This window comes from Anticarsia gemmatalis, chromosome 9, assembly GCF_050436995.1.
Source record: "Anticarsia gemmatalis isolate Benzon Research Colony breed Stoneville strain chromosome 9, ilAntGemm2 primary, whole genome shotgun sequence".
NCBI classification, from domain to species: Eukaryota; Metazoa; Arthropoda; class Insecta; order Lepidoptera; family Erebidae; genus Anticarsia; species Anticarsia gemmatalis.
This window is the reverse complement of record NC_134753.1, coordinates 9,268,638-9,296,419: the sequence shown is the minus strand read 5'-3', so window position 1 is coordinate 9,296,419 and position 27,782 is coordinate 9,268,638. Positions and strand designations below refer to the sequence as shown.

General features: G+C 36.6%; 1 protein-coding gene across 1 annotated transcript in view; it reads right to left on the bottom strand.

Moving 5' to 3' along the window:
* Positions 1-202: 202 nt before the first annotated feature.
* Positions 203-27,782, bottom strand: part of ed (hemicentin protein echinoid) — a 59,938-nt gene continuing 32,358 nt past the window's right edge. The window contains exons 2-11 of the mRNA XM_076118807.1: positions 25,102-25,285; positions 19,917-20,177; positions 16,396-16,592; positions 9,707-10,861; positions 9,033-9,616; positions 8,278-8,481; positions 6,901-7,099; positions 6,342-6,725; positions 5,700-6,059; positions 203-5,417 (exon numbers count right to left, since the gene is read on the bottom strand). Of these exons, the coding sequence (XP_075974922.1) occupies positions 5,239-5,417; positions 5,700-6,059; positions 6,342-6,725; positions 6,901-7,099; positions 8,278-8,481; positions 9,033-9,616; positions 9,707-10,861; positions 16,396-16,592; positions 19,917-20,177; positions 25,102-25,285 (3,707 nt within the window). The 3' untranslated portion in view covers positions 203-5,238. The remainder of the gene's footprint in view (positions 5,418-5,699; positions 6,060-6,341; positions 6,726-6,900; positions 7,100-8,277; positions 8,482-9,032; positions 9,617-9,706; positions 10,862-16,395; positions 16,593-19,916; positions 20,178-25,101; positions 25,286-27,782) is intronic.

The window sequence follows — 27,782 nt, the reverse complement described above, 5'->3', positions numbered from 1 at the left end:
TGACATTTTTGGCGCTATCAATCAAGAATATACGATTTGTATGGCTGCAGCTGCACTTAGAAACTGCGCTTAGTTATAAACGGCGCTTTTTACATTAATGGCAGCACGATTCTGCACTCAGAATAACGATACCGAAACTTATTTTATTTATAGAGATCGATAAGTAGACACAATAAGTAAATGAAAGTAAATCAAACACATGTTATCATAGACAAAATTTATTTATAAAGTCTTGTGGAATCGTTTACAATACTATATACAGAGTCTTAACAATAATTGTAGGTAAAAATAAAAATCCATGCGTTCATTATACATAAAACTAAAATTAATTTCTGTCATTTCATAAAATATTGCATAACATATTATCCTTACGTTGAATTGAACTAAACAAAATAAGAACGTGGTTTGCATGTGCACATATGGCCCCTACATCGCTTGGTTCACAGCTGCCATGACAACTGTACCATTATCTACTTATAATAAATTACAGCGTCTTACAATTAAAAGACAAAATAATTATTTACAGAAAATTAAGTCAGCGGTTTCACCCCCTCAATATAAGTTTTCTTACAAATGTATAAGGTTATAAAAACATTGTATAGAGTTCAAGCTTTAATTGCATTCGCAATACAATCGAGGCGGTGACCAAGTAAGTTGTTTCCGATTGCTATTGGACAAAGAGCAACTAAGCCAAGTTGTGCGTCGATCGTGGTGCGAATGTACAGATAGCAAAAGCTTGGAGTCTATAAAATCGCATGTATTTACTGCTACAGATTTAATTACAATAAACACAAAATAACTTCGGGAGATTCGAAAACATTTTTACATCTAGTAAAATGCACACCTAGTTTATGAATAAATCGCTTAAGAATATTGTATCAATTCGTGTAGTTAATTATATTTTTGGGGGTAAATCATAAACTAAACTATAAAATAATTTTGTGATACATCGTATCTCTGACATTAAGTAGACAAATCATTGCTTTATAATATTAATAAGTCACTAAATAATGGCAGTATTTTAATAGAAGATGTACGTATAACGAGATATATTTCAAATTGCAGTGAGTATGCTGTTCTCTTGTGAAGAGAATAAATACAAGCCAGCAGTCTCGAGAGTTGTTTCTTTCAAATGAAACAGAAAACGAATCGTATATCTTATTATGTTCCGGGTTTGAACGTAATACAGTTTCTTTCACCAATTCGTTCCAAAGTTCAACACATAAATATTAAACTTTGAAACGAAAATCTGAAAGTTGACAATGATTATATCGAGAAAATTAAAATGGAAATCGTTCTATGCCCGGTTCGTGTAATTTGACTGTAAAAATTGTGTTCGTTTCACCGAAATGGTTTAACGAATGGATGTGAATGTGTTTTATGACAGTTGCTTATTTTTTCAAACATTTGAGTTGTTCTATTTAGATATCGATCGAACCGTCAGAACTATATTGCAGTAAAGTAATTAAGGGACTTCATCGCATCTAGTGAAATATTTATAACTATAAATTCGTATTATTGTAATAGAAGAATAAGATAAAAAGCTCATGTTTAAAATTGTAGATTTTAAAAACGGACTTTACGATCTTAAGCTAGTATAAGTTTTAGTCTAAACCGCATTTATGAAATTTTAAACCATCGACCATATTCATAGAGACCATCATAAAATAAGAATTATGGTCAAGCTGAATTAGGACATCGATCTATCTTGTAAATAAATACTACTGTAATCCTGTCATATTCACAATGACACAAAAATAATATAATATTCTAACTTCTACAACACCATAACATGTAATGAGAAACAAATTTGAGAGTAGGGCAATTTTAAAGGTGGGTCATTTCGTAACTCTAATAAGCTAAAACGAATGTATGATACACAACAAATAATGCGTGAATTTATGATCATTAAAATATTAGTGGAGGATTCATTATACAAAATAAATAAAGGGAAATTTAACGAGGCTCAATTAATCAGAGTGAATTAACGATACTAAATAATGTGGGGCACAATAACGTAGTGATGATTTGCGCCAAAATGTAAACATAACGGAACTTCTATAATGTTCATGTGTACATCTGTGTCATACTACAGTACTGCAGTCAAAACGTATGAAAGTACTTCGCTCCGAATACTCTACTGTAGAATATGACACTAGACAATTTACACTCCTTTGACCTTATCTAATTTGAGCTTTGATGCTTCATGATGTCTCCATAGTCTATACGACTCTTTGGAATTATCATACAAACGTGAGAAAGAAATGAAACTCAAAATCTCGTGTTTCATAATTAAGTAGAGCTCTGTTCAAGTAGATCGTCAGCTCACAGAAATCTAATGATGAATATTGACAACGAATACATGAATTTAATCGCGTATCTCATAATTTCTTTAAATCTCAAACAGTGGAAGGTTTAAACAAAGTTTGCGTTCCGTTATTTCTTTATGTAGAATGATTATATACTTATAATATAGCAAGTTTCAAAATGTCGGGCAGGCGATAGTTGGCACGCGTCTTGCATTGTTGACCTTATCTATGTGTCTTAAAATACATTAAGTACATTTATTTTGCAAGTCTAGCCATAAATATAAGAAGATATGGGACCGAATTAAGAACCATTATTAATTATAACAGATCGTATATCCCGTAGACTGACAACACTTTATTATAAAACAATATTATTAACATAAATATGTAAAAAGATATTAGCTTTTATATTTATAGACGTGTATTCAAACTTGATTTTCAGCGCTGTACCGGTTGGTATCAACAGGCTGTAAAATAAAGACAGTCATTTAAAAGGTTTACGACTTGCTAATGGGCCGATAGACTGTAAAAAGATCGACACATGCCTGCCCCGTCTGTCTCGGTAGCTAACATGTTATTGTATAAAAAATCTAGTTAATTTAAATGTGCTTTAGCCGTCTTAGACAGTCTTAGAATTCATGACTATTAAAAATAACATTACATTCCGAAAATCATAATACCTAATAATTGTGTTGCTACTTGCAACTTATTAACTAAATATATTTACAATTTTTATAATATTTTTAACCTTATACTAAACTGTGACGATGCTTCGTTTCCTAACTATTCGTTATCATTGACGTTTGTCTCATAATTAAAAATATTTTATAAGATACTTATCTCTGGATCGACACAAACATACACTGTTAATGGCTTACGTTTTCTTGAAGACTACACAGTACACTTTACAACAACCGAGTTTATGAGAATTGAAATTAACAAATGGCATGACATTTAACCTCGCCGTTTTGTGTCAAAGTATCACAAGTCTTTCAGATAATAATACGAACTCTCTTCATTTGACTGAACGGATTCTGAGAATAGGCCCGAGATATTAAAATCCTCTGATCGGTGGAGCTCCTTATCATTCGCGGAATACAAAGTTAATTATTTTTCTCCAAACACCCACATTTTAATATAGAATAAAATGTAATTACGGTCGTTACTAAACAATATGCCTGGGGAGCTGTGTAATCTCGCCGACATCAGTGCAATTCGTATAGCAGCTCAGGTCATTACCAGATCACGTCTCAGGGCGGCGTAACAAGGAATTTGCGACTCTTCGACAAGATTATTTTGGCTCAGGATATTGTTTGGAGATTTAAATCTGTATATAATTTCGGCCGAAAATTAGTATTTCCCAAAATGTTAGACATTTAATACCGTGAAATAACTGAAAATGAATAAAAAGTAAGTTGTATTTTCAGGCGCGATTGTAAAATTTTACCACGCGTAAACAAGCTCAAACAATCTGAATCTGTTTTTTATTTTACAACGGAGTGCGCAATCACAGGCATGCCAAATGGAGGCTCCATTTATTTCTATACTCATAAACTCTAGGGCGCGGAGCGACGTCGTAATACAACAATATCTCTTCATCACAATTGACACCATGATCACTATGCTAATCTTCGATGATTTATTAACCACAAATGCACCATTATTAAATTAATTAACACAATAGTAGGTCGCATTTGTTTCAATATTATTGCTACAATAGAGATCACATTAGATGTATCCAGACGATAGATAACTTAATTAAAGAATAAGAGTACCGATTTATGGCCACTTCAGTAAATACTCTCGTTACGCAGTAAGTACTCCACTCCATTCTGTTACTTCGGATGAATTAACCAATACATTTGTTGCATCATGTTGTTCCGCTCTCCGTAATTTAATATCGATCGGTAATTTTAATTACAATGGCGTGATTTATTCGATTTATAAATGAAGATATTAATTATCCAAATACAGTATATTTTTCAAAGTGTGTTCAGCTTTGCCGGTTACTATACATGACATGTTTATCTACTTTAACACCCCAGTTGGCAATTAGTGGAACACAACCTCTTTCGTGACGTTTATAATTTAATATTTTAGCTATTCGAATTTATTGAATACAAAATTCTTTTACAAGTGAACACAGCTTATAGAAGGGTGATATTAAATTTGTTCTTCAAGTACTGAACTGGGGTTTTTTACCTTTAAAACGTTCGCTGTGTTTCTTTTCAAGTTATGTTAATGTATAACATAGATGCACTTCACATGATACAAGTTATTATTGCATTTATGAAAAATATGATCGAATAATTCACGTGTTAATAATTTTTGAACACGTTTTTCAATATCAATGTGATTGAAAAATAACAAAATCAATATTCTGTTTCCGACGATACATTCTGTTATGAATACATCTGCCAGAGAATATACACTGCGATATCATAAGTTCATTTAAGATTCGTTATAACATTCTATCATCTTGTAGACAAATTAAATCTAAAAGAAACTATGACTATTATAATTACTGATCAACCATCTTAACCTTTGCAGAATTTCTTTGTATATTTTGGAGGGCAATCTTATTTCGTAAATAAGATTCAAAACAACTAGTGTTAGTGATCAAAATATAGATGTCGGTGATTGTTTATAATACATTGTGCACAAATTTTGTTTCACTCGATGAGCTAAATTTAACACTTCGAATCCGTAGCACTAAAGTCCCGGGCACAAATCCGCTAACACTTCCAGTTCAAGATTTTCATTCCTGTACAAAAATATTTCACTCGACTTATCACAAATAGTGTGTTTAGCCCTAGCTACACTTAGAACTCACTAGTTTTTTGAGAGCTGCGCGTGTTTTCAGTCAGAAGGTGGTGAGGATGGCGAGCGAGGCGGAGGGCGGAGTGGACGGCGCAGCTTACAGCCGCGTTCACACGATGATCTCGCGGATGACGCGGCGCGAGCGCGAGTTGGGCGTGGAGTAGCCCGACTCCAGCGACTCGTCGTAGCCCAGCGACATGTGCAGCGGCTTCTCCTCGCCGCCACCCTCCTCCGCGCCGCCCCGCATGCCGTACTCCGGCAGCCCACTCACCTCGTGGTATGGAGACTCTGTTGAATCAAAACATACTATTATAATTATCCATTCGCTACTATTTCCTTAAAAGGGACGTAGTTGTTCATTCGTTCCTGTCGGCCTGAGTTCCACTTAAATTTACGGCGGTTACTTAAGACCGTCTTTCTTCCTTTCAACATACGAGAGAAAAATATATAAAAAAGAAGGCAATTAAAATCCAGCCTCTACTTTTCTCTTGGTTTACTACAGACGTGTCCTGATACTAAATGTATTTTTATACTTTATATAAGAAACAGGATGTAATTCATTTGACTTACCAATATGTTGGTCCATACGTTTCTTGGGCTTATGCACGGAAGCGTACGGGTCGGAGCAGTACTCCTGACGTGAAGGGTTCTGCGTCGCTCTCATGTCGTAGTCAGTGGGGGGTGGTGGCGCGGCTTGGCTGGCGTGAGGCAGATGAGAATAGTGCGCATAATCATCGATATTTCTGTATCCTGCGTGAGAGATCGGGTCGTAGTCATAATTGCTCTGGCGGTCCAAGACCTGGTGTGCCGGTAGAGTACCGGCGTTGTTCGCCGCAGCCATCTTCATCTGCCACAGCGAGTCCTGCGAGTTCACACTCCCACCGTTGTTGCTGTTGGTGTAGCTGTTCTCTATGAAGCCTATGTTCACCCCTGTGGACAACCGACTCATTAGTATCACGTGCTGATAGCTAAATGAAATGGGGAGAAAATACTCGTCATGCAAAGCGTGCGCTGCAGATATTTGATGATTTACCTTCTATGTCGACTGTAGTTAGTCCTTAGTGATTGCATAAGAGAAATAAATAAACATAATACAGTCGAAATCAAAGAAATAAAACAACAGTGTTCAAGAAACTACACGAAATAGTGAATGAAAGTTTGATTTGAAAAAAAAGTGATTATGATTTAAAAATTAAGGTTATGAATACTCACAATCAGAATTTTGCATGGTTTGTCCAGGATGAGTTTGTGTGTGCGGTGGTACGTGGTAGGCATATCCGCCCGTGGAGCCGTACCTCGGAGATTTTGAATCGTCCATGGACAGTGCTAAGTCCATGGAATGTTCTAAAGCCTTATTCTCCATGCCTGAGCTCGGATAATATGGCGGTGGAGCTTGGTTCTGTGGCGTGACTTTAGCCGGCCTCATAGAATCCATCTCATGGTCTTTAGACCTATCCTTCTTGTTCGGTCTTCGCCTGCACTGGTAAATCAGGAACAATAGCCCGACAAATAGAAGCACCACTACGGCTGTCACAAATATCCCGACGATGGCGGCCGTCGTGCTACCGTACGGCTCCTTGATGTATGACGGTCCAACTGTTAAATAATAATTTGATTAAAGATAACCTCTACGTACGCAATGTTTTTTGCGCGATGGAGTTACACGGCACAGCGTGTGAATTTCATCTATTGTCACACGTAACTTTGACTTAAAGCAGTTTTTTAAGATGTGATTGAGATTAAAGATAATTTTAATTGTCAGTCCACTTACTCTCTGCTTCGGTATATTCACTGCAGACATCTTGATTCACTTGCAGGCAAAGTTTGAGTCGAATGCGAGGATTCTCTTCGTGAGGCATATCAGTAGCGTAGCGTGCCGTCTTACGCATTGCCTTACTGGGAAGTTCCACGGTGGCTTCTTGAACCGTCGCCGTTGCTCCCGACAGACGAAGAGTTACCGTATCCACAACCTAATACATACAAAACAAAGGTCAAAAATGTCCTAAATTATAATGTAAATTAAGTAGTCTGATACCGATCCGCCTAGCCATTATACGATTACAGAACAACTGTAATTGTGGCTTTACACCATAAACTAGCATGACATGTCTATCTAAACTCTTCTAATTTGACCTGACGGGAATCTGCCAAAATATCGTCGGGAAACTCCCATAATGTGACACAATTAATTTGTCTGGACAAACCAAATTACTGGGACACGATTATAATAAAATAGACGTAATGTGATGCCAACCGAAGGTTTGCTGGAGCGTAAGATCAAAAATATGGCACGGACATTTTTTACCCATTTTACGAATTATGCCCTGAAATGTTGGTTTTCCCCGACTCTATTACAAATTTTCGCGCTCCGAAAAATCGGAAAAATAAACGATGATGTCGGAAACTATCCTTTGAAAGATAAAACGAAAATTCGAAACTGGTACAGCACAGATTTCTGAATCTCAACACGACTTGTGCTTGACCAGTTTTTAACTAATAACATACATATTTTGAGTTCATCGCAACATTCCTACTGAAATGAGTAATTAATTCCTTGCAGAGCGGCATTTCTATTTGGGCCGTTTGAATTCTAATGGTAAACGCATTCCTGTTTCGCATATTTTGTTGGAGGGTTATTGTTTTCGAATAACATTTATTAAGATGGAGGAATTGCTGATATTCAAATACCATTTTTATTTCGGGAACAAAGCGGATTTTGTATTCAAGATAATACTAAATATTTATTGAAGAACGTTATTAAAATTATTTGACTTTGTATTTCTTTCCGGTATTTTACCATCACTACTGTATACAAAATCGGTAATTTTGTTTAATTACGTAAATATGAACATTTGTTTACTAATGAATTGCTGCAGTTAGGGTTCTTAAAAATACCCCTATATTGATTTCAATTTAAAGTGCACAATATCTTAATAATAAAATATTACAACTATTACGAGTAAAGCGTACTTGGATCATTAACACATACATACATAATATACAACAAGAGTGTACAAATAAAACACAAAGCAGTTAACACACGTGTGAGCATAAGCGAAAGTCTTGTGATTGTGTAATATTGGATACGTTGCGTACATATAAGAATTACACTCTAAGTAATATATTAAACTTGAGGAAGAATATTTACCTGCCAGCCTGGCGTGACCCCCATAGTGGATATACCTTCGACGACTCCGACGAGAGACAGGCACGTAGGGGTGACTGTGAACGCGATCGCTTGCGTGCTCGGATCGTAGGTCACTTGCTCCGGCGGATTGATTTTGTCCACCTTCGTCGTCACAGTAATCTCATTGGAGTAATTACTCTGCCCTTTGGTATTAACCGCTTTCACCTGCAGTTGAACATTCAATTTAGCAGAAGTTCGCACAGTAGCGGACGGCTAGTTCGTGAGCATTCTAAAGCGTGTCGAAAACCATAGCGACGGCACAAAACGTAAAACAGAACATTGGTAAACTTAAATAAACTAACGGCGCGCGCCGGATGATTTACCTTGAAAACAAATGTGAGATGCTGTCGGTAGCGATAACAATGAAAAACAAAAATAAGTTAATACCGTATTTAAGTTAATCCTAATCACAATTGAAGATAAAAATATGCTGCGGGCGATATTTTCCTTAAGAGAAAATTGGTGTAATTTTATTGTCCACAAATAGATGGCGATTAATTAAATTTATTGATCTAAAATGAATAGACTACACTCTAACATAGATTTTTTCTTCAAGGTATATCTTATTTAGTAATTTACTTTAAACTAATTTCTATTCTATAGTACATAATACATTTCTAAAAATGAAACCTTTACATGCTCTTTCAATACCTATAAAAGAAGTGTCTAGTATATTGTTCAAAGTAATTAATTATATGGGTATAAATAAAACTAACCTTGAAGGTATAAGTGTTGTGTTGGTCGAGCCGCGTGACATTGCAGGGGTTGGCGCGACCGCAGTCGTACTCCATCCAGTCGAACTCGGTGCTGCGGTCTGCAGCGCAATGTTCAGAGCCGGCGGCCCCGGCACCTGCGCCGCGGAGGGACACCCGCCGATAACGCACGAAATACTTCGTGTTCGACAGTCCCCCTTCGAATCCCGCTTCCCATTTTAACGTAATATACGTCGGACCCACTTTCTGACTCTCTAGGGAACGAGGCGACTCCGGTGCACCTTTCGGCTGCAATCTTATTTGAGGCCGTATGCTCCCCAGAGAGTTCTTTACTTTGCAGTAATAGTCCCCGTAGTCTTGAGGTTTTACAGTCTTTATCTTTAGAATACTCAAGTAAGAGTCGTTATTGTCGGTCGTAGTGTTTATTTCGTAGTGCCCATCCGAAGACATTTGTAATGGAGCCGTATTTGATCCGTAAAACCATTGGAACTCTGGTTTGGGGTACGCTTGTACTCTACACAAAATTTCGGCAGTTTCCATTACATCGTAAGCTACTTTTTTCTGTTGTCGAATTGATATCGGTTCGTCTGAAAAAAAAAACAAAGATTACTGTATTGTTTTCCACTCGCTTAAACATAGAAACACATTATACTCTAAATAATGTTATTTTCACTTACGTTCTATCCGGAGATGCATCGTGGACTCAACTTTTTTAACCTCGTTTTCAAAAGCGCATGAGTATATTCCTCTGTCATCGGGTAACAGGTCATAAGTGTTTGGTCTTGCTTTTCCTTTAAACTTGAGGGTGCTATTAACGTTGTACACGGACTTACGGCTTTCCGTAATGTCAGTTTTCACTTCGTACAAATTAGTATCAGGCTTAATCTCGGCGTTGTCCTTGAACCACCGTACATTGGGTCGCGGTTTACCGAGTGAACTGCAAGTGACCGCAAAGTCTTGCTCGCCGGAACGTTTTGTCATGTGAGTTTGCAACTTAGTTTGGAAACGAGGTGGCTGGTGAACTTCTAATGTGACAGATGCGAGCTCGCCATGACCCAATTCATTTGTCGCCTGACAGTGATAAACACCCTCGCTGCCGAGGTGAGCATTAGGTATCGAGTATTGATTGCCGGTGGCTAGTACTGACGGTTTCGTGTCCGATGTTTCCATATCTCTGAACCACCTGTACTGTGGAGCCGGCCAGCCCGGAGGCTTAGCGCTACAAGTGAGAGTTACTCCTGCGCCTTCCTGAGCTACGGGTCTGTCGGGACTGATGTGTGCGCGACCCGGCTTATGTCTCACCAGCACGGCGACGGAAGCACTGTTAGTGCGCTCCGTACGTTTTCCGTTAGTAGAAGATATAACATTAGTAGCTGTGCAAACGTAAGTTCCTGCCATATCGGCATTCACTCTCGTTAATGATAGAGTGTTTCCACTCTGGTGAAATTCGGGTTTTAATTCCATTGTCCATTCTACGGATGATGGTTCAGGATTAGCAGAAACTTCGCAACGGATTTCAACATTTCCACCTTCTTCGGCTTCGTAAGTTTTCGACTCGACAGTTACACTTGGAGGAAAAAGTACATCGAGATACATTTCTTTTTCTCCTGTGCGACCCAGACCGTTGTCGGCGCTACAAGTGTATTTGCCAGCGTCTTGCACCGTTACTCCTTGGATAGTGTGTGTGAAAGAATTTGAAATGTATTTTCCGTTTCTGGTCCACCTCACAGTGTTCACTTTCGGCTTAGCGTCTACCTTGCACTCCATTGTGGCAACTCCGTCTATTTCTACTCTCAAAGGATTTTCTGGCGCAACTTCAACACGGGGAAAATCTAAAACAAAACAGTTTTGTTTAACATTACTCAATTAGAGAGAACATAGTCAGAATATACAGTATGGTATGTTAAGAACATGTATCAATCAATCAATAAATAAAACCGGCTAGATATTTCATCTCGGGTATGTTTGGTTGTCGACGGTCGGTTTGTAATCTTAGCGCTGAACAAAGGAAGCGGATGTGTTGGTCCGGTTTGCTATACGAATACCAATAATACGTGTTGTTTACACAATCTGTCAGATTAAAAACATGCAGTGCGCGCATTCACGATGCGTGTGCTTCGTATGTACGAAGATGTTGCTTATTCAGGTCACTTCATAATAAACATTAAACAGATGTTGCACGGAAATGCAAGCAATAATCTAACGTAAATCGGTTTCGTTTCCTATTTGTTTTTTATACAACCTGGATACGAAAGTATTTTAAATATAGATATTGCTCCATTTTCAAACAGACTTCCCGACATAAACATACAACAGACTTGAAAGACCCAACTAACATATAAATAAACAAGGAGTACGATGCAATCTCTATCATTACAGAGATAACAAAATCTGCACTTTGTTTAAGACATTAACTTTGAAGTCCACTGTTGGTTTCGGTTTACACAATAAGTAATATTTTATTTAAATTACTTCGTACCCGCTACCCGAAACACCCGCACAAGCATAAATCGTTAAAAAACTCGAGTTTATATTTGATCTTTCATAATGTTTCCCCTGATAACGCGTAAAATAAGTTAATCTTTGAAAATTACGAATATAAAATTAATGGAGGAAATAAAATCTAAGATTCAAACTCTCAGTTTAGAAGCACTTTGGCTTACATTGTTTTTGTTAAATGACAAGAGAGTTAACTTCAATTTACGAAAGGCTTTTCAAGACAAGAATTTTAATTACAGTAATAGACTAAGCAAGTATAGATTTAGTTCACACAGAGACGGCGGATGTTTTTTAAGGAGCTAAGTGAATTTTGGTGAGTAATGTTAAAATAATTATCCATTAAACTCTTTTTATTCAGTTGTCAAGTCGTCCGGAGATAAGCGACCATTAGGGCGATCTTCCCTTTATTAACCCTAATTCACCGTTCTTTCAGCGAAGCATTTACAGACATTTTATTAACTTGGCAAGGTTTCTTCGTAGGTACATCAGTTATTTAAGTCAGTGCACGTTAGGGGCAATCAGAGGTCTTGAGAAATTCTAACAATGAAACTATTTTCTTCATTAGATAGAGTGTGAATAGGCTCGTATAGATTTGCAAATTTGAATGTACAGTTTTAAGTGTAACATCAGTTTGTTTGCATATTTCATATATGAAATCATATACAATATAGTACTCGTATTGCAAACTATTTCTACGTAGACTAGTTGTCTGAATACCAACATGATAAACACAATACTAGACAACCACAAGAAACAGTGTATTTTCCAAGTGATTCTTACTGTTTCTTATTTTTATTATTTCAGTAAAAATTGGAAAAGCAGAGAGGAGCTTAGAGCTACAGTCGGAATTTACGCGAACAAAGCTTATAGTGTAAGCTAGACTTAGAGTCTGGAAATCAGAAACATCTCTACAGCTGTTAAATAAACTAGAGTAAAGATGCCACTCAGGGAGGAGATTTCCTATTACAATCGACGACTGGCTAGCTAACAACATATTTTGTATAAAAACCTGATCAGCGCCCCTAGCGGGTGCCGAAGATACTATTTTTTAGTTTCATTTTAACTGTCAAACTCTCCACGCTGTAGGGAATCGTGCTATAGTTTTTGATATATAAATCTAACGAAACGTTAGTAGCATTTTTTAAACAACGCTAAAATACATAAGTAAAAGTAATAACTATCTCGCCTGAAATTCAACGTTAGCTCTATATTTTTTCTACCAATTTAATTTTTGGCAAGATGATAGATCATATTTTTGCGAAAGAATCTGGCCTTAATTTTTCAACAAAGAATAAAAAACATAGACATAAGTTAGTAGATAGCTGAAATATAGTTTTGAAAATACGTCAACTTTTTTAATAACAGTTGAGTAGTTTTTAAAGTTTGAATGCTTGAGAATCTACGCGATTTAATATTGTTATAATAACTTAAGTCATGTTCTTAATATTGTTTTATCTAGAACAGAAATAAGCAAGAAAGTTATTGTAGGTAGTTGCTGAATAAGCGCTGATGAAACAGATTCATTATTTATGCATTATTTAGTTTTAAAACGGTAGCTTTCAGGCGGCTTCTTAAAAAATAATGACAGCTTAAAAATTCAGCGCAGAAAGTCAGCATTATAGCTAGCTAAAATGTTGAAATAAAAAACGAGATAAGCTTTGGTCGGAGCACCTCCTAGAGAAGGCTCTAGCGCGAGGGCAGCCAGCGAGCTTGCTTTGTTTTTTCATTCAAAAGTTCATAATTACGAACGTGACTGGGTGTCTATATTCCAGAACCCTGTATATACGAATGCATTATTTAGAAAATAACTTTATATTCATTGTATTTTGCGCAAACAATTGCGAGCGAAAGAAACACTTAAAATACAATTTGTCTTTTTTACTGTTAACGGCGTTTTAAACGTTCAACTATGGTTTATTCGTTACTCTGTGCATTTTATGTGCTTCCGGATTTATCCTAACGTAGTGGTTGGGCGAACTAAGTAGAACTAAAACAAAAATATAATCTGCGTTAAACACACCTGAGCACGGTGCTAGATTAAACGGAAACTAAAGTTCTAAAGGTTTTATGAGGTATTTTCAGTGCACCTCAAAAGTGATGAGATTGCTCGTGAAAATCGAGTTAATGTAAAGACATTTTGTGTTACGCTAAAAGAAACCACCGTGTAAAGTCATACGTGTGTATCGTCAGTGTAAGAGCCTGTAAATAATAGCATGCAGGATTCCATTCCCGAGGTCGCGCGAGCTACTTTAGGTCATTGCAGTTATTTGCCGAGAGCTTTTGCGTTTCCTTGATGGCCCCTGGCTTCGCTCAGGGATTCCTACGTTTTAGACGGCTACATTTGAACACGGGAAAGAGTGCGGACAAACACTATACACGATGCTTCTTTACACTCCACGTATGAGTTTTTACTGATTTTTTTATAACAGCCTAGCTAGCTTTCTAGTTTCGTACTATGTTATACGATTATAATACGTGGCACAGAAATGTTAGTACCACACCGCCATTAAATACCGACACAGTATACTGTTAACTCAACAGATATTTATTTTTGTAAAATTATTATGAAATTATATTTTCTTTGTAAGTAGATATTAAAATATCAAAGCGTTTAACAGTTCTGTAATTTGTAAAAAAAAATGTCGGTAATACAGGAAAGCGTCTAATTTTTACGACGCCCCAAATACTAAAGATTTATGTTAAGAACTTTACTAAGAAAGCTTTCAAGTTTGAAATCAAAGTAAAATTCGGAAATAAGAAATGTAGATGACATAAAACATTAAATATGGAAATTAGCGTTACTACTGAATTGAGTAGGCACAATCATAGTATCGGAGTCATAAAGCTTTCGTTTATTCAGTTAAAATTAAACGTTTTAAAATATTTGTGCTACGAACACCGAATTTTTTATTAAACTGAACTATTCCATAACGAAATGAAACGCAAATAAGCTTCCAGTGCTATACTGCGGGCGTATAAACAAATATTATTTACAGTTGTTTTTGTGATTCGCAGCGCCATTCGCCAAATTCCTGAATAGGTTTATTCAGAGCGTGAAAGCAATTGGCTGCCGTAACTGGCTTAGGTCTAGAGCCAAGTGAACGATAGAATAAGATAATATAGGAGCTCACGAGCGTGATGAATTAACCTGTTGTTTACAGACGTGCAACACTAAGGGGTAATACTTACTGTAACGTACATCCTACATCAAATGATTATATTTAAATGTTTAGAAAGTTATATTGGGTGTAGAATCTGCTTGCAGGCAACATGTTATGAACAAAAAAAGTATTTCTTTTATATGGAACAAAAGTGAATTTTAACAATCGTGTAACACTATGGATGCTCCGAATCACACGTTCGGGACAAGCTGTCAGCATGGATTTCAAACGATATAAATTGTATAGATATTGATTTCATTCCGCACCGTGACGTCCCGTGATAAAGCTTTTAGTGTTTCCGAAGTAGTTTTGTGTGTTTTGCGTGCTGCGGTTTTATAAGTCTTTATTTGAAAACGAATCCTCGGAAGAATTTTGATAAATCAAGCATCTCTAAAACAGTGAATTCAGATAACAAGATAAAACATCTCCAATAGGAAAGACAGCAGACAATAGGTTTACCCTCTATATTTAGCTTGACGATACCGTACAGGAAAATACAATATGTTGGTGTATATTATTTCATAACTGTTGCGTATGAGAAAGACATTTGTGTATAAATAATGCGACAATGCTCTGATATGAATCCGCCGTCGCTTGCAAACCGTGTAGTAATCATTTCAACACAGTTGACTTTAACAATTTGCGTGAGAATACTTGCACCTGATAGCTACTCTATGTTTTTCTTTAATTTCCACAATAGCGAGCAGTTTATAATTGTTGTTTTATATTGCACTGTAAGCTGAAGAACGATGGTATCTAACATTTTTCATAGTTTAATATTCTATAGAAATTGGCTTTGATCATAGTTCAAAGTAAATGCTTGAAGTGCGACAAGAATACTTTTATGGAGTCGACTGAAGCGTAACATACACCGGTGTCCGGTATTTCATATTTTATAAATTTTCATTTAGTCACATTTTTATTGTCAATTTGCCAATTTTGAATCTAGTATGTTTTCGATTGAATTTCTGATGCAATCAGGTTTTTGGTTCTTAGCCACGTTGGCTTAATATTTTTATCGGATTGTTCAAAGTAAATTAAATGATTTTTTTATATATTGTCCTATTTGCATTGCGTAACTGTCATACATTCTGTAAGAAAGGAGGAGATTTTCCGCAAACCAAGTTTTATTCATTATGTTCTTAGTCGAACAAAGTATAATAGAGGGGTTTGGAAATCCAGGAGAGAGACCTTTTCCGAGCTTTAGTGGACAGAACCAGGTTGATATAAAAATGATGTAGATGATCTATTCAGTTTCAATACAAATGCAAATTTTCTAAACAGCATTTTAAACGACTTTGTTTGCCGTCTAGATCTGCTTTCACAACAAATGGGATCACTGACTTATCGAGCTCGGACTTATAGAAAGGACTTAATAAGTTACAGGAGCAATTTATCCTGAGACTGCTCGCAGCGCTTTCTAACCGCAGGCCAATCGATTGTTGCTGAGAACTTGGCTTATTGCTGTTCGATGAAATTATATTAACATGTGACAATGCACGTAAAGCCTGTCGGTCCTGCGCCTGACCTCTCACTGGTCGAGTCGGTTATCTGTCGCACCGGGTTATGAGAGTGAAGGAATAGAGAGTGTACCTGTGTATTGTGCGCACACTTGGACACTATAAACAACACATATGGCCAGTTTCAATTAAACTGACCGCCGTAGCCGGATATCAGTTAGGAGGACTATATTAATATGTACTTACAATTGACACTTAGGTCTACTGAGGCGTCGAGTTGATTGCCTTCGGACATGGCGCGGTTCCACACGACACAGCGGAACACGGCGCCGTCGTCTTCCCTCGTCGGCGTGAGCGTGAGAGTCGCCACCGTCGGCTCCGAGCGCGTCTTGGCGTGCATTATCGTCACGTCCAGTGGATACGTCGAACCTTCGCGGTACCATCTGAGAAATATCGCCAGTGTTATAAATCATGGATAAGGAGAAAAATAAAACGATTGTTTTTCAAATCGTATTCCTCTTACATACATTATCGTACTTAAGCTGTAATGCGAAAGGTGGATGTTTCAATAGACGTTTGTTAATCATACGCCAAAACTACATATCAGACTCTAATTAACTTTTGTACACAGATAGTTTAAAGTATAAATTAACTCATAGGAATCTTATTTCTGGAGATTTTTTTCAAGCGGGCAAAACCTGATAAGCTTTTTAGGTTTTATTTAGTAGGTGTTAAATAGGTAAAAGGATTTTCCCCGCTTTTGGAATTTATTTGAATAAAATCTATAAATAGCTTAAACAAAGATGCTACAATGATTGCAAAGAGAAATACAATGAGTTAAAAGTATAAGTGGAGATTTCTGGCACGTCTCTCGGATAATCCTTTTATCGTTTCGAACGACACCAGCGCTGAGTGGAACTACCCTATTATTCATGTATGATATTTCATTATCACTTCCGTTTCCTTTTGGGATACGAATGAACATTTTATAAGGTCGATATTAGCAGGACTTTATCCTAAACGCTTCATATCTATTCGCAACTACTCTAGGTCTGTGTAACTATACTAATGACAGATTCATGTTACCAATTTAAATAGTTCCATCTCTCTATAAAGGCCATACAAGTTATTATCATTGTTTTGCCCAGTAATTCATTAGCCACATGAATTATCTTATACATTAAATAAAATTACCCTTAATGACCCTTACATTACAGTTTAAATCAGCAAATATGTGCTAAAATTAATAAAATGAATTAATATAAAGTACTGCGAGGTAATTATCGCGTTTGTTGTAACGTGTGGGTATGTTTGATATATGATAGGTTATGTGAGGATAATGGTATTTCATTTTATACGCGAGTGTTCTCGACAGTACCGACACAAAAATACGTTAATGTCTCTAAAATATGTTGCGCAGTGCCGCAGAATTCCGACAATTATACATGCACATTGTACTCCACACAAGTACGTACATATATCAAAACCACGTATGTTTATGTTAGATCCCACTCAGAATAGAATTTAAAATTTAAACAGGAAGGTACCTAAGTTTCGCGTATCCCAACCTTACTTTGCGTACAATTTAGTACGCGCAGTCGTTTTGATTTTCTTATTCATTAAACGCATTTCACAGTATTTTATGGTTTATTAATGCACAGGTAAATTTCCCGGCGCTACTCGTTGTAATTGCGGTCCTCGGTGCCTATTAATACGGGGTTCGCAGTTCGTAACAAAGCCACAACTTTTTGGTAAGTTGCGACAAGAATGGGTAACACGCAGGTGTGAGCTAGGAACTTTGAGCGGTTCAATTTACGACTAAATTTCGTGATGATATTTTAATTTAACAAAAGTGTCGCTCCTATGCACCTCAACAAATCTAAACAAAATTTCATGAAATATAATTATACAGAACGAAACACAGTAATTACAGTTCGTATCCAGTAAACCATATTTGTTACTTACGGCTTGGTTCTATTTTCAGTTGAGAGATTACAAACAACTAAGTACAATAAAATACATTTAAGCGCAGAAAATTCAGTAAGCAAGTTGCACCATTCAACTAAAAGTTGTTTCATGTTGTAGCAGCGTCTCATAGCTCATGTATCCGGGACACATATCCGGTTAAACGTAGTACATCGCACACAGAGTTTTTGTCACGTGTATCCAGAACACCTAGTTTCATCCGGCCGAGATGCCGACCTTTTTATGCAAACTAGTGCCTGCTCTGCGACACGACGTACCATATGCACACACGATAGGTTTTTCGAACTCGTAGCGTGAGGGTAGTGTCGATGTAACGCTAGTCTTTCATTGTTTGTACCGGGACGTAGCTAATATGTGCGGCAGTAGCGGTCATTTCGACAAGCGGCTGCCCGCCGGGTACCGTACCCAGCCTTTCCTCCCCGACTCTAATTGAATCCGAGTCACTGCCTACATGAAATTTATCACCGCATTTATCAGCTTTTTATCTTCCCCGTACGCCGTTCTTAATGCGTTAGGTAAAAGCCAATTACGGTTTGGTACGAAAACGTACAAAGTGGAGAGGAGGATTAGTAGCCACCACTTACCTGCGAGCCGGGGCAAGTTCGCCACTCTCTGCCAAATATAAAACTACAAGTGGTGTCTTAAACTACGATACTCATATTACATCGCACGGAATCCGCGCATTTTTGCCGGAAGCAGTACTATACAATTCCATTGTTCTCTGCAAATGGCGAATATATGAGTGAATAATTAAAGCACCCGGGGGAATAATATTATGGCGAATATAATTAGCCTGCGATCCGGGCTCACAGAATTGCTATTAATGACTTTTATTTCTCCGAGGCTTAAGGAATATGTCCAATAAATTATTCCGTTACGTGAATGGCTTTCAATGTTTCCCGATGTCACAATTAGCGGATCGAACCAGGGTGGAAGCAGGGTGGATTACATAAGATATGAAGCTGCCAGGAAATACTCACTGTCTCGGGGCACACGCATTTAGTGCCCTTCTCTTCAATTCTATTTTAATGCTTCCTCCAGCTTTACGTTCCCGGCAAATAAAGGCCTGCTCTATGTTTAATTTTTGCGTAAGTGTAATACATTGAAGCGTAGTTTACTAAGTCACACATGCTTGATGGCAATTATAATTAGATGTTAATTTAGAACTTTATGTTTTACATGGCGGCCAAGTTTTAAAACTGGCTCGCCCACATATCAACGCGGCTCTGCGAAGACTTGGATCGTTAATTTAACTTTACTTGTGTTGTTTCTCATCATTACAGCATATTTTGAGGGCAAATATTAATGATATATCTACACGTATTTAATAAACTTAAACTTTTTGTATTTGTCTGTTACGTTGTTTGTTTTCTGCGAAGCCTGTGTTTAATTAAACATGTAATTAACCCTTTGATATAGGTACTGTACCAAACATAAATCACTCAAAATGTACTAATTAATTATCATATATATTACGAGTGCTAGTATTAATTAAACAGCCATGTTACACTTTTAATAAAAATATATATTTTTCATTAATATCAGTAGGGTTCCTACGCTAAACAATAACAAAACAAAATGTACTCCTGTTTTATCACAGATTTAAAGCCGAAAGCTTTACTGGATATTTTTAAACGTATAGCGTAAAAAGTTCAAACCTAGAAAAACACAATAAATTTAACAGAAACATAACGGAGTACACGTTTTTAGTGAATCTGTAGTAAAAAGTTAAAAAAGCCCGTAATGAAATAGTTCCACGTAAGTGTTGAAATATAACTTACTTGATAGTGGGTTCGGGTGAGCCTCCGGAGCTGGAACAGGAGAGGTTGAGCTCTCGCCCCTCCTGGGACTGAGCGTGCGAGCCGGGCGTGAGCGTGGGCGGGCGCGGGCTGGTGAGCACGGTGAGCGCGTGGCCCTGCGCGTGCAGCGTGCGCCCCGAGCCGCCGGCCTTCACGCGGCACTCGAACCGCCCGTTGTCCCGCTCGTACGACACGTTCGCGACCAACAGGTCGAAGCGACCCTCCGTCGGCGCATACGAGATCCTGCAACAAATTTCAAGTTTCAACAACGCCTCCAACTAATGCATAAGAGATTGCAATCTCTCACCATTCTCGATATTACTTCGCAGCATCGAAGCCACGAGGTGGGCGTGGACGGGTGGATCTTAGCGAACTACAAAGAACAAAGCTCGCCTCTGCTGACATGAATACGTTCCCTTGGGATCTTTACGTTTAAGCAACGAACCGCTAACCCTACAGATTGCTTGCAGGACGTCTGTAAGTCGTTCACACATACACACTCCCACATTCAAATCTACACTTTGTAAGTTTAATGCTTTTAATGTGCGGTTTGATCTCAGTGCACGTTGTGAAAACACAAGTTTTAAAACTATTTTCAAAGAGAAAAGCTCTTTTAAGCCGAGCCTGCTCAACTCGAATGCTCAACGTTTGAAAGGATGCTAATCGTATGTATCTAGGCAAAGAAATGACACAAAGGAATTTTGCGTAATTCCCTCTTAGCGGTGACAAGGCTCGGCGTGTACCTTCATATTATTGTGGTCGTTTTTGGCGGGCGGAAATGTTTCCTGTTTTGTCTTATTACGAGATGACGCCATTGACAACTATATTCCATTTGCATGATTGGTGTGTATTACGGATTATAATAAGAGCTTTGTTTGAGCTAAAATAATAACTGAAGTGGACATAACACAATTACGTAATGCGAGTAATAAAATACACAGTAGATACGCTTGAATATTTTACTTACTAGAAAATGAAGTATAGTGAAGAGAGACGGGAAAGCTATTTTAAAAGCGATAGAAGCAGGAATTACCGATAAAGTTATATCAGTGGCGTAACAGTTCGTTAACGTACCATTACCTCAACATGTGGATATTATCAGACAACGAGCCTATTATATACCTCAGCGACCACAACTAATTGGTAATACTGTAATGTACTGAGACGTGTCTTATGTAAATGCACTTGTGTTACATTGAAATAACACCCTGACACGAATACCGGCAAAAATATCATCAATATTGCCTACTCCACCGTAAATTACATTTTTATCATACAGTCATGTTCCGTACCTAACTTAATCAATGAGATGAGGTGCAAAATTGGGAATCTTAAATGGATGGCTTTTAAAAAAATCGCGTTACATATTCCCGTAACTTAATAAGAGATGTAATTGCACACGTTAGTTACAAATCAATAAAAGGAATATTCGAAACGACCTGTCACTGATGTACACGTTTTTTTGTTCCTCATTATGAATTGCAATGAAGCTATCATACACTTGTGCAGCACTAATGATGTAACTCAATATTCAGGGATGAGAGTCCTACGTCCATTTTCATGCTTCGTTTTATTAAAATACCAGCGAACCGACCCGCGGTCTGTTTATGAAAATAAATTTTATCCCTTTTCACCCCCTTAAGGGACAAATTCTACAGATAGATACCAATTCTTAGTGAAGCTTACGATCATAACGGGTCGTATATTGGCCTCCCTTGTTTTTACACAGAAATAATATCTGAGCATTCGTATTATTTAAAAAGGGGACCGGAGTTTCGTATTCATCGCTTTGGTCACAGAAACTCGTTCCACAAATGAACATTCGGACTATTGCTGGCTGAATGGTATTGAACAAAACCCAATTAACACAGTATATTCGTGTGCCACTTAAAAATAACGCACAAAAAGCTTAGAAAAAGTTAAAGCTCTCAAACGGAAGCTTAATGCTCTCACTCAGCTGTCAGTCAGTTTGCCACTATTCTTGAGCTGACGAGTTAAAAGTTCTGTCGAAGATTTCAACAGACAAGACAAATGGTCTATTGTTAAACAGCATTTACCTAGAACACGTTTACGATCAGCACGGCACTTGATAAAAATAAATAAAAAGTGTTCATAAAACATCTCTCCTCAGCCAGTCGTTTAGCCACCTCTCTAACACCCTCGACAAGTGTCGGGGTGGCTGTTCTGGGCTGAAGCCACAGCGCAATAATTTTCTTGCTTTATGCAAAATGACAACTCAAAAAAATAAAACGGGCAAGGACTCCTTTAAGCGGTACAAAAAATAAAGAATATCAAATAATTTTAACTCCAAAATATGATGTTTGCGTGTGAGCTTTTACATTTCACAAAGACTTTCGAGGCTTTTTGCAGTACTAGTCAGTGTGTTCGACTTAACTGTGGGTTTATTCAATTACCTACGTTTTATTCATGCATACATTTTGAATGAGGTAGCGTGATGCATTTACCTATTTAAAAATGTCAACATCGCACAGCATTTGGATTATTTTTTTATACTACTCGGAGATATTTTATATCAACAATTTCAAATAAATGTCCTCTGAATATTTGTGTTACAAAACAAACATAAAAGGAAAATAAGTTTGGCAAATCACTAGAACATCAAAAGTTACCTAATAAGAAATAAAAAACATTAATTCAAAAGAAATAAGGTAAAGTATTTTTATGTTAATCTTGTTTCAGTGTCGATCAGTAGAGAGTGAAGTACTAGAGTAAACAATTTGTCCTTTTAGGGTTCTCCGACTTGGGTCCTAAGAACCTATCGCTCACATATCAAATGGTGCTCGAACCATTTATCCCAAATCTTCCAATTGTGCCTATGTAACATACTAAGCAGATACCGCCCCAGTTTAAAAAGGTCAAAATACTACTGCGTTATGCCATTCTAGAAAGGCTCCTCTTACAGTGAAATAATATGTCCTTTTGATAAACATTCGATATTATTTCGGCCATTTTCAGATACAGTTTACTGATTAATTTAATCAAAGTATAATTTTTTATTGTATTCAATATTATTTTACCGAATTACGTCGTAAACAAACTTAATGCAACAATAAAAAAAAACCTTTTATAACATATTAACACTACCATATTTGATCACATGGTTAGATTGACGACAAAATATTTAGTTAATTATTAATTTTATTATCATCGAAAAGGTTGTAATATATTTTCGGTGTATCGGCTTACAACATATTTTAATGGCGCTTTCTATCTATCAAGAGTTTTCTAGTTCAACCTCTTTACAAACCTTTAAGGTCTATAAAATACGTAACATACATTTCTTCAACATTAATATGTCTTCCATGATACACTTTAAATGCTGTCTGATATTAATGTTCCTCTCGTAAAGAAACATACAGAACGTTGAATTTATCTTCTTCGCATTAGGCGATGTCGTATCGCATTCAATGTATCTGTTCGTGCATGAAATTACGTACATATATCTCTTATTTGTGTATTTGATTTTCGTCATTCCATCTATATCATAATATATTTTTGGCGATATCTACCAAAATAGACACTACTGTACAACTTGTTCAACTGCCTGTTCATCAAAATAGATGTTTTTCTCTTAAACTACTAACTTAACTACAGACTTGGCTATTTACAAGTCAAATTATTCAGGCGGATTTAATAGTTTGTCGTAGGGCCCTAATTTTACAATTGTGTTAAATTCCCAATGTCAACGTTTGCAAAATCAAATAAAGTTAAGAGAACATAGAACGTATATAGAATAATTTCATTTTGTCTACTCAGTATTCCACCCATCCAAGAATCGGATATTAAAAATAACAAATGACAAATTCTTTATCTCATAAAGGAAAGATAGAACACGTAAACTTTATTTAGAGCTCAGTAAATCAATAAGGGACACAAACTCCAGAAGTATGAATTGTACTTGACCGATTTTTATATTAAGCCTCACCCTAAACTCGATCTGGATTTGTTATAAAATGTAATTGAAGTTATCTTTGGGGACGAGGGACGACCTCTTCAAATTCCTCGCTACCTATGACGAGATAAACTTATTAACTTGTTAGGTAAGTTTTAATCCCCATTAATTTACTTATATTCGGAAGTTAAAGCGATATTATTTTGACCCTACCGGTGTTTGGCACCAGCGCTCTTTGTACTTTTTCATGAATATTAATTATTATTTTTACAAGGGTTGGCAGATGTCCGATATTCAACCGAGGAATTGGTATTTATTTGAATATCTTGTCAGGGGCGAAGTATAAAAAGGGTTTAGCGGTGCTACTAAACGTCCGACGGAGGTAGTAACAACATAAGTATCTACTAGTGCGTAACTAAGATTTGCATCTTTGTATGCTTAACCTCAAACCTTTGAACATAATATTTTGGTAAATCCTTTGTTTATTGCGTAGAAAGAATATAACGTGTACGAAGTTAGGAAGATTATAGTTATGAGTGCGTGGGTTTTGAGGAACGTGTCGTGTTTGTACAAGAATAGAAATAATGTGAAGGGTCGATCAGATAACGGGCTGGTCACAAAATGATTGTTTGATTGTGAAAAAATACTAAGCAATCATTAAAAAAAATATCATAGGTACCATTATTATTAAGATATTACTTGGCTAACGCAGTTAAATTATTTGCCGATAGTGGTTCCAAAAGCATGCACTTCGATAACATCTACGTCAAATATTGGTTCATATTTTGTCCGAAAAATGTATTCCTGAGGTAACCGATTTATCAACTGTGAACGTTTATCTTTTGGAAAACGAAACTGTCTTCCGCCTTTGTCCTTGTAAAATTGTAACAGCATAGTGATGCAGAACCGAGGCAGCAGTTTTACCGGCGTTTCGATACTACCGTGTTTGACACTAACTTGATCACAAAGAAAATATTTTCTTACAAGCACTATAAAATTAAACGTCCTTAGACTTGATTGTAAGGAATATTAATCAACGTCTTTAATGTATTATGAAATAAGTATAGATCAATTTTGTCAATCCTTTATATGAAAGCTTGGAATCGCGCTGAAGTTTTAAATATTGCCTACAGTGACTTCGAAGATGGTTGTATAAATGTTCAGGACTTACCCCTGGTTTCTGAGTACATTAAGCGGTAGTTTATCTATTCAATAGCGTAAAAACTCATATAAAAAAACGGTAATTAGACTTACTGGTAATTAGTCTCGAGTGGGATATCCCCGATGGCGACGTTGTCATGTCCGCTGGCGGTGCTCCTCACCCAGTAGTAGGTGAGGGACTCGCCGGCCAGAGGCTCCAGCGCGAAGCGACACTGCATCGTGACGTCATCGCCCTCCCGCGCATCGTGCTGCTCATCCTCGCCGATCACTAATCCAACTGAAACAATAAAAAAGCTCATTAATAAAATATTTCATTATCCATATTTTTAGCGCTGCAGAATATGGCTAACATAAGCAGTAGACCCTTTCATAGTAAACACAATATATTTCCTTATTCAATAGACTAACATTATGCCAACATCATGTAATACATCCTTGTCAAGAAAACCCATCTTTTAAAATTTAAAATCCACTTTACTTTAAAGCTTACTGCTCATCAATCCGGAAAGATGGAACAGAATCCCATATATCTCTGTTTGAGAAGTTTCCAAATGGTGTGCGAGGAATTCGTACCTACGTTCAACTAAATGTATGTAAGTGCCTACAAATATTATTCCAGTGAACTCTTCGCAAGTTGAAAACCATAGTTTAACGGTAAAACTATGCGCAAGTCTTGATGGGTTAGACGGAGTAGTACTCGATAAACAATTGAACGCTCAGTTTGCAAAGTGCTAATCGATTTTACACGTTCTATCCAGTGCATAAATAAGCAAGACGTTAATTTATTAACTATCCTGTTCTGGTTATTTGTGTTGTTCGAACACAAAAGGAAACATCGCTTTAACAGGTGAAAATCGAATATACGGAGCAAAAGTACAATCATTATGTATTCCCAGTTTTAATAACACGAAACAGGTTTCCCGCAATGATTTATTATTTTTAAAATGAGTTGGGGTATGCGTTTATTAAATAATACCTTGTATGATTTAAGAGAATACATGAATCAGCAAATTGAGGACTCGGGAACTTTATACGAATGTTCAATTTTGGCGAACAGAATGTAATATTGCGGGTTTGAGCGCACGAGCCAAGTAAAATAGTAGATAAATAAAGTGAAAAGTTTTATTTAATTTAATTTTCTTGCCATAACGAAATTCGTTTTAGAAGATGTCAAGACCTAAGTAACAGTTTTTGCCACTAAAATAGAAGCGTTTTTCGTCGAAATACAGGAGTAACACGAGGCCGGCAAAAAGTACACCCTGAATAACGAAGGAAATTGAATTTGAACCGTTTCTTATTTGATTTTTGAATAAAAAAAACAGCTATCCATGCACGTAACTCAGTTTTTGTTTGTATTATTTACATGTTATTTGTTACAATCATTTGATTGCTACATGAATTCGTTCCACTGATTTGATATGGACAAATTGTCACGTGCGCGTAATATTACTAGACATATCTCAATTATTCAGCAAAAGCAAATTATTCGTTCAGTTGTTATTATATTATATGGCTGTCTAATTACTGAATGCAAAGCGCGGTTTTTAAATTCACATACTTCTACCAAAAAGATGATAATACAATTCCAACTTGTATCAGACTCCGGAATTTATTCATAGCCGTATTTGTCTGCAACGATAATAAAGAACAAAATTTCACAGTAACTGCTTCTACGAAGCACATTTAATCGAAAATGTTTTATTAATATTATTTTGAAATGTGTACAATTCAATAAGTAATTTAAAATTTGTCGAATGTGCCTTAAAATAAGCTGTGTTTCACAATAATACATTATGTTAGGGTTAACTTGGAATTTGGAAAACGGTATATTCTATTTTATAAAAGCAAAGTTCAAAGTGATATTAGATTTTTAGCCCAAATTTAAATTCCAGATTAATTAAATGCTTTCCTAAACATCCTTTCTTGGAAGCGTTATTTCACAAAATAACCTTCAACTGAGAACAGAAAGGATCTAATTGATTTTATATTCGTTTCCTTATTTTTTTCTAAGAACGCAGTGCGTGGTATTACTCATCTTATGCTAATTTCATTGAAATACTTCTCGGAATCGCATTCTAATCTCTATTTCGTAGTGTGAATGGGCCAAATGCTAAAGGTGAGACTACTAGCATTTCATAACATTCTTTCTACCGCTTACAATCGCATCACAATCTTTTCATAATATTTTCCACTACCATATTCCTTTTATCGTCAATATTGTTTCACCATAATATACAAACATATTTCGAAACTTACAATAACTTAAGCTGACTTAACGTATTTTTTCTCACACTGGTTTCTCTTTTTCTATCTCCACAACTGGATTGTCGCCATCTCTTTCGGTTTCGTTAGAAACATATCGAAAGATTGTCTCTTTCACTCGCGGTATATCTAAACGATTGAAGCTAGGGATGTCAAAATAATTTCACTTACAATTTGTTTCTTATTCTGTATAATCGTAATTACATTCTCTTTCTAACATTATAATGATTGTTATATAAGAAGACGAAAATAAATATACCTTACAAATTAGGTTATTTGTTAGACAAGAATTGCTAAGAAATGAGTCAAAGGAGTCGTTACTCAGAAGTTACTGTTAGATTGTTTGTTTAGATAAGTAAATCATTAATGTTGGTTTTTCCTTTTGTTAAAAGCGGATGTTCAAGTGAAGTGGAACTTGACAACCTTAGCATGACACCCATTCGTAGAAGCAGCAACGGCATCGGCGCGGGCGCAAGCGGCGCGCGGCGGTCAATGACACGAGGTCGCGTGCG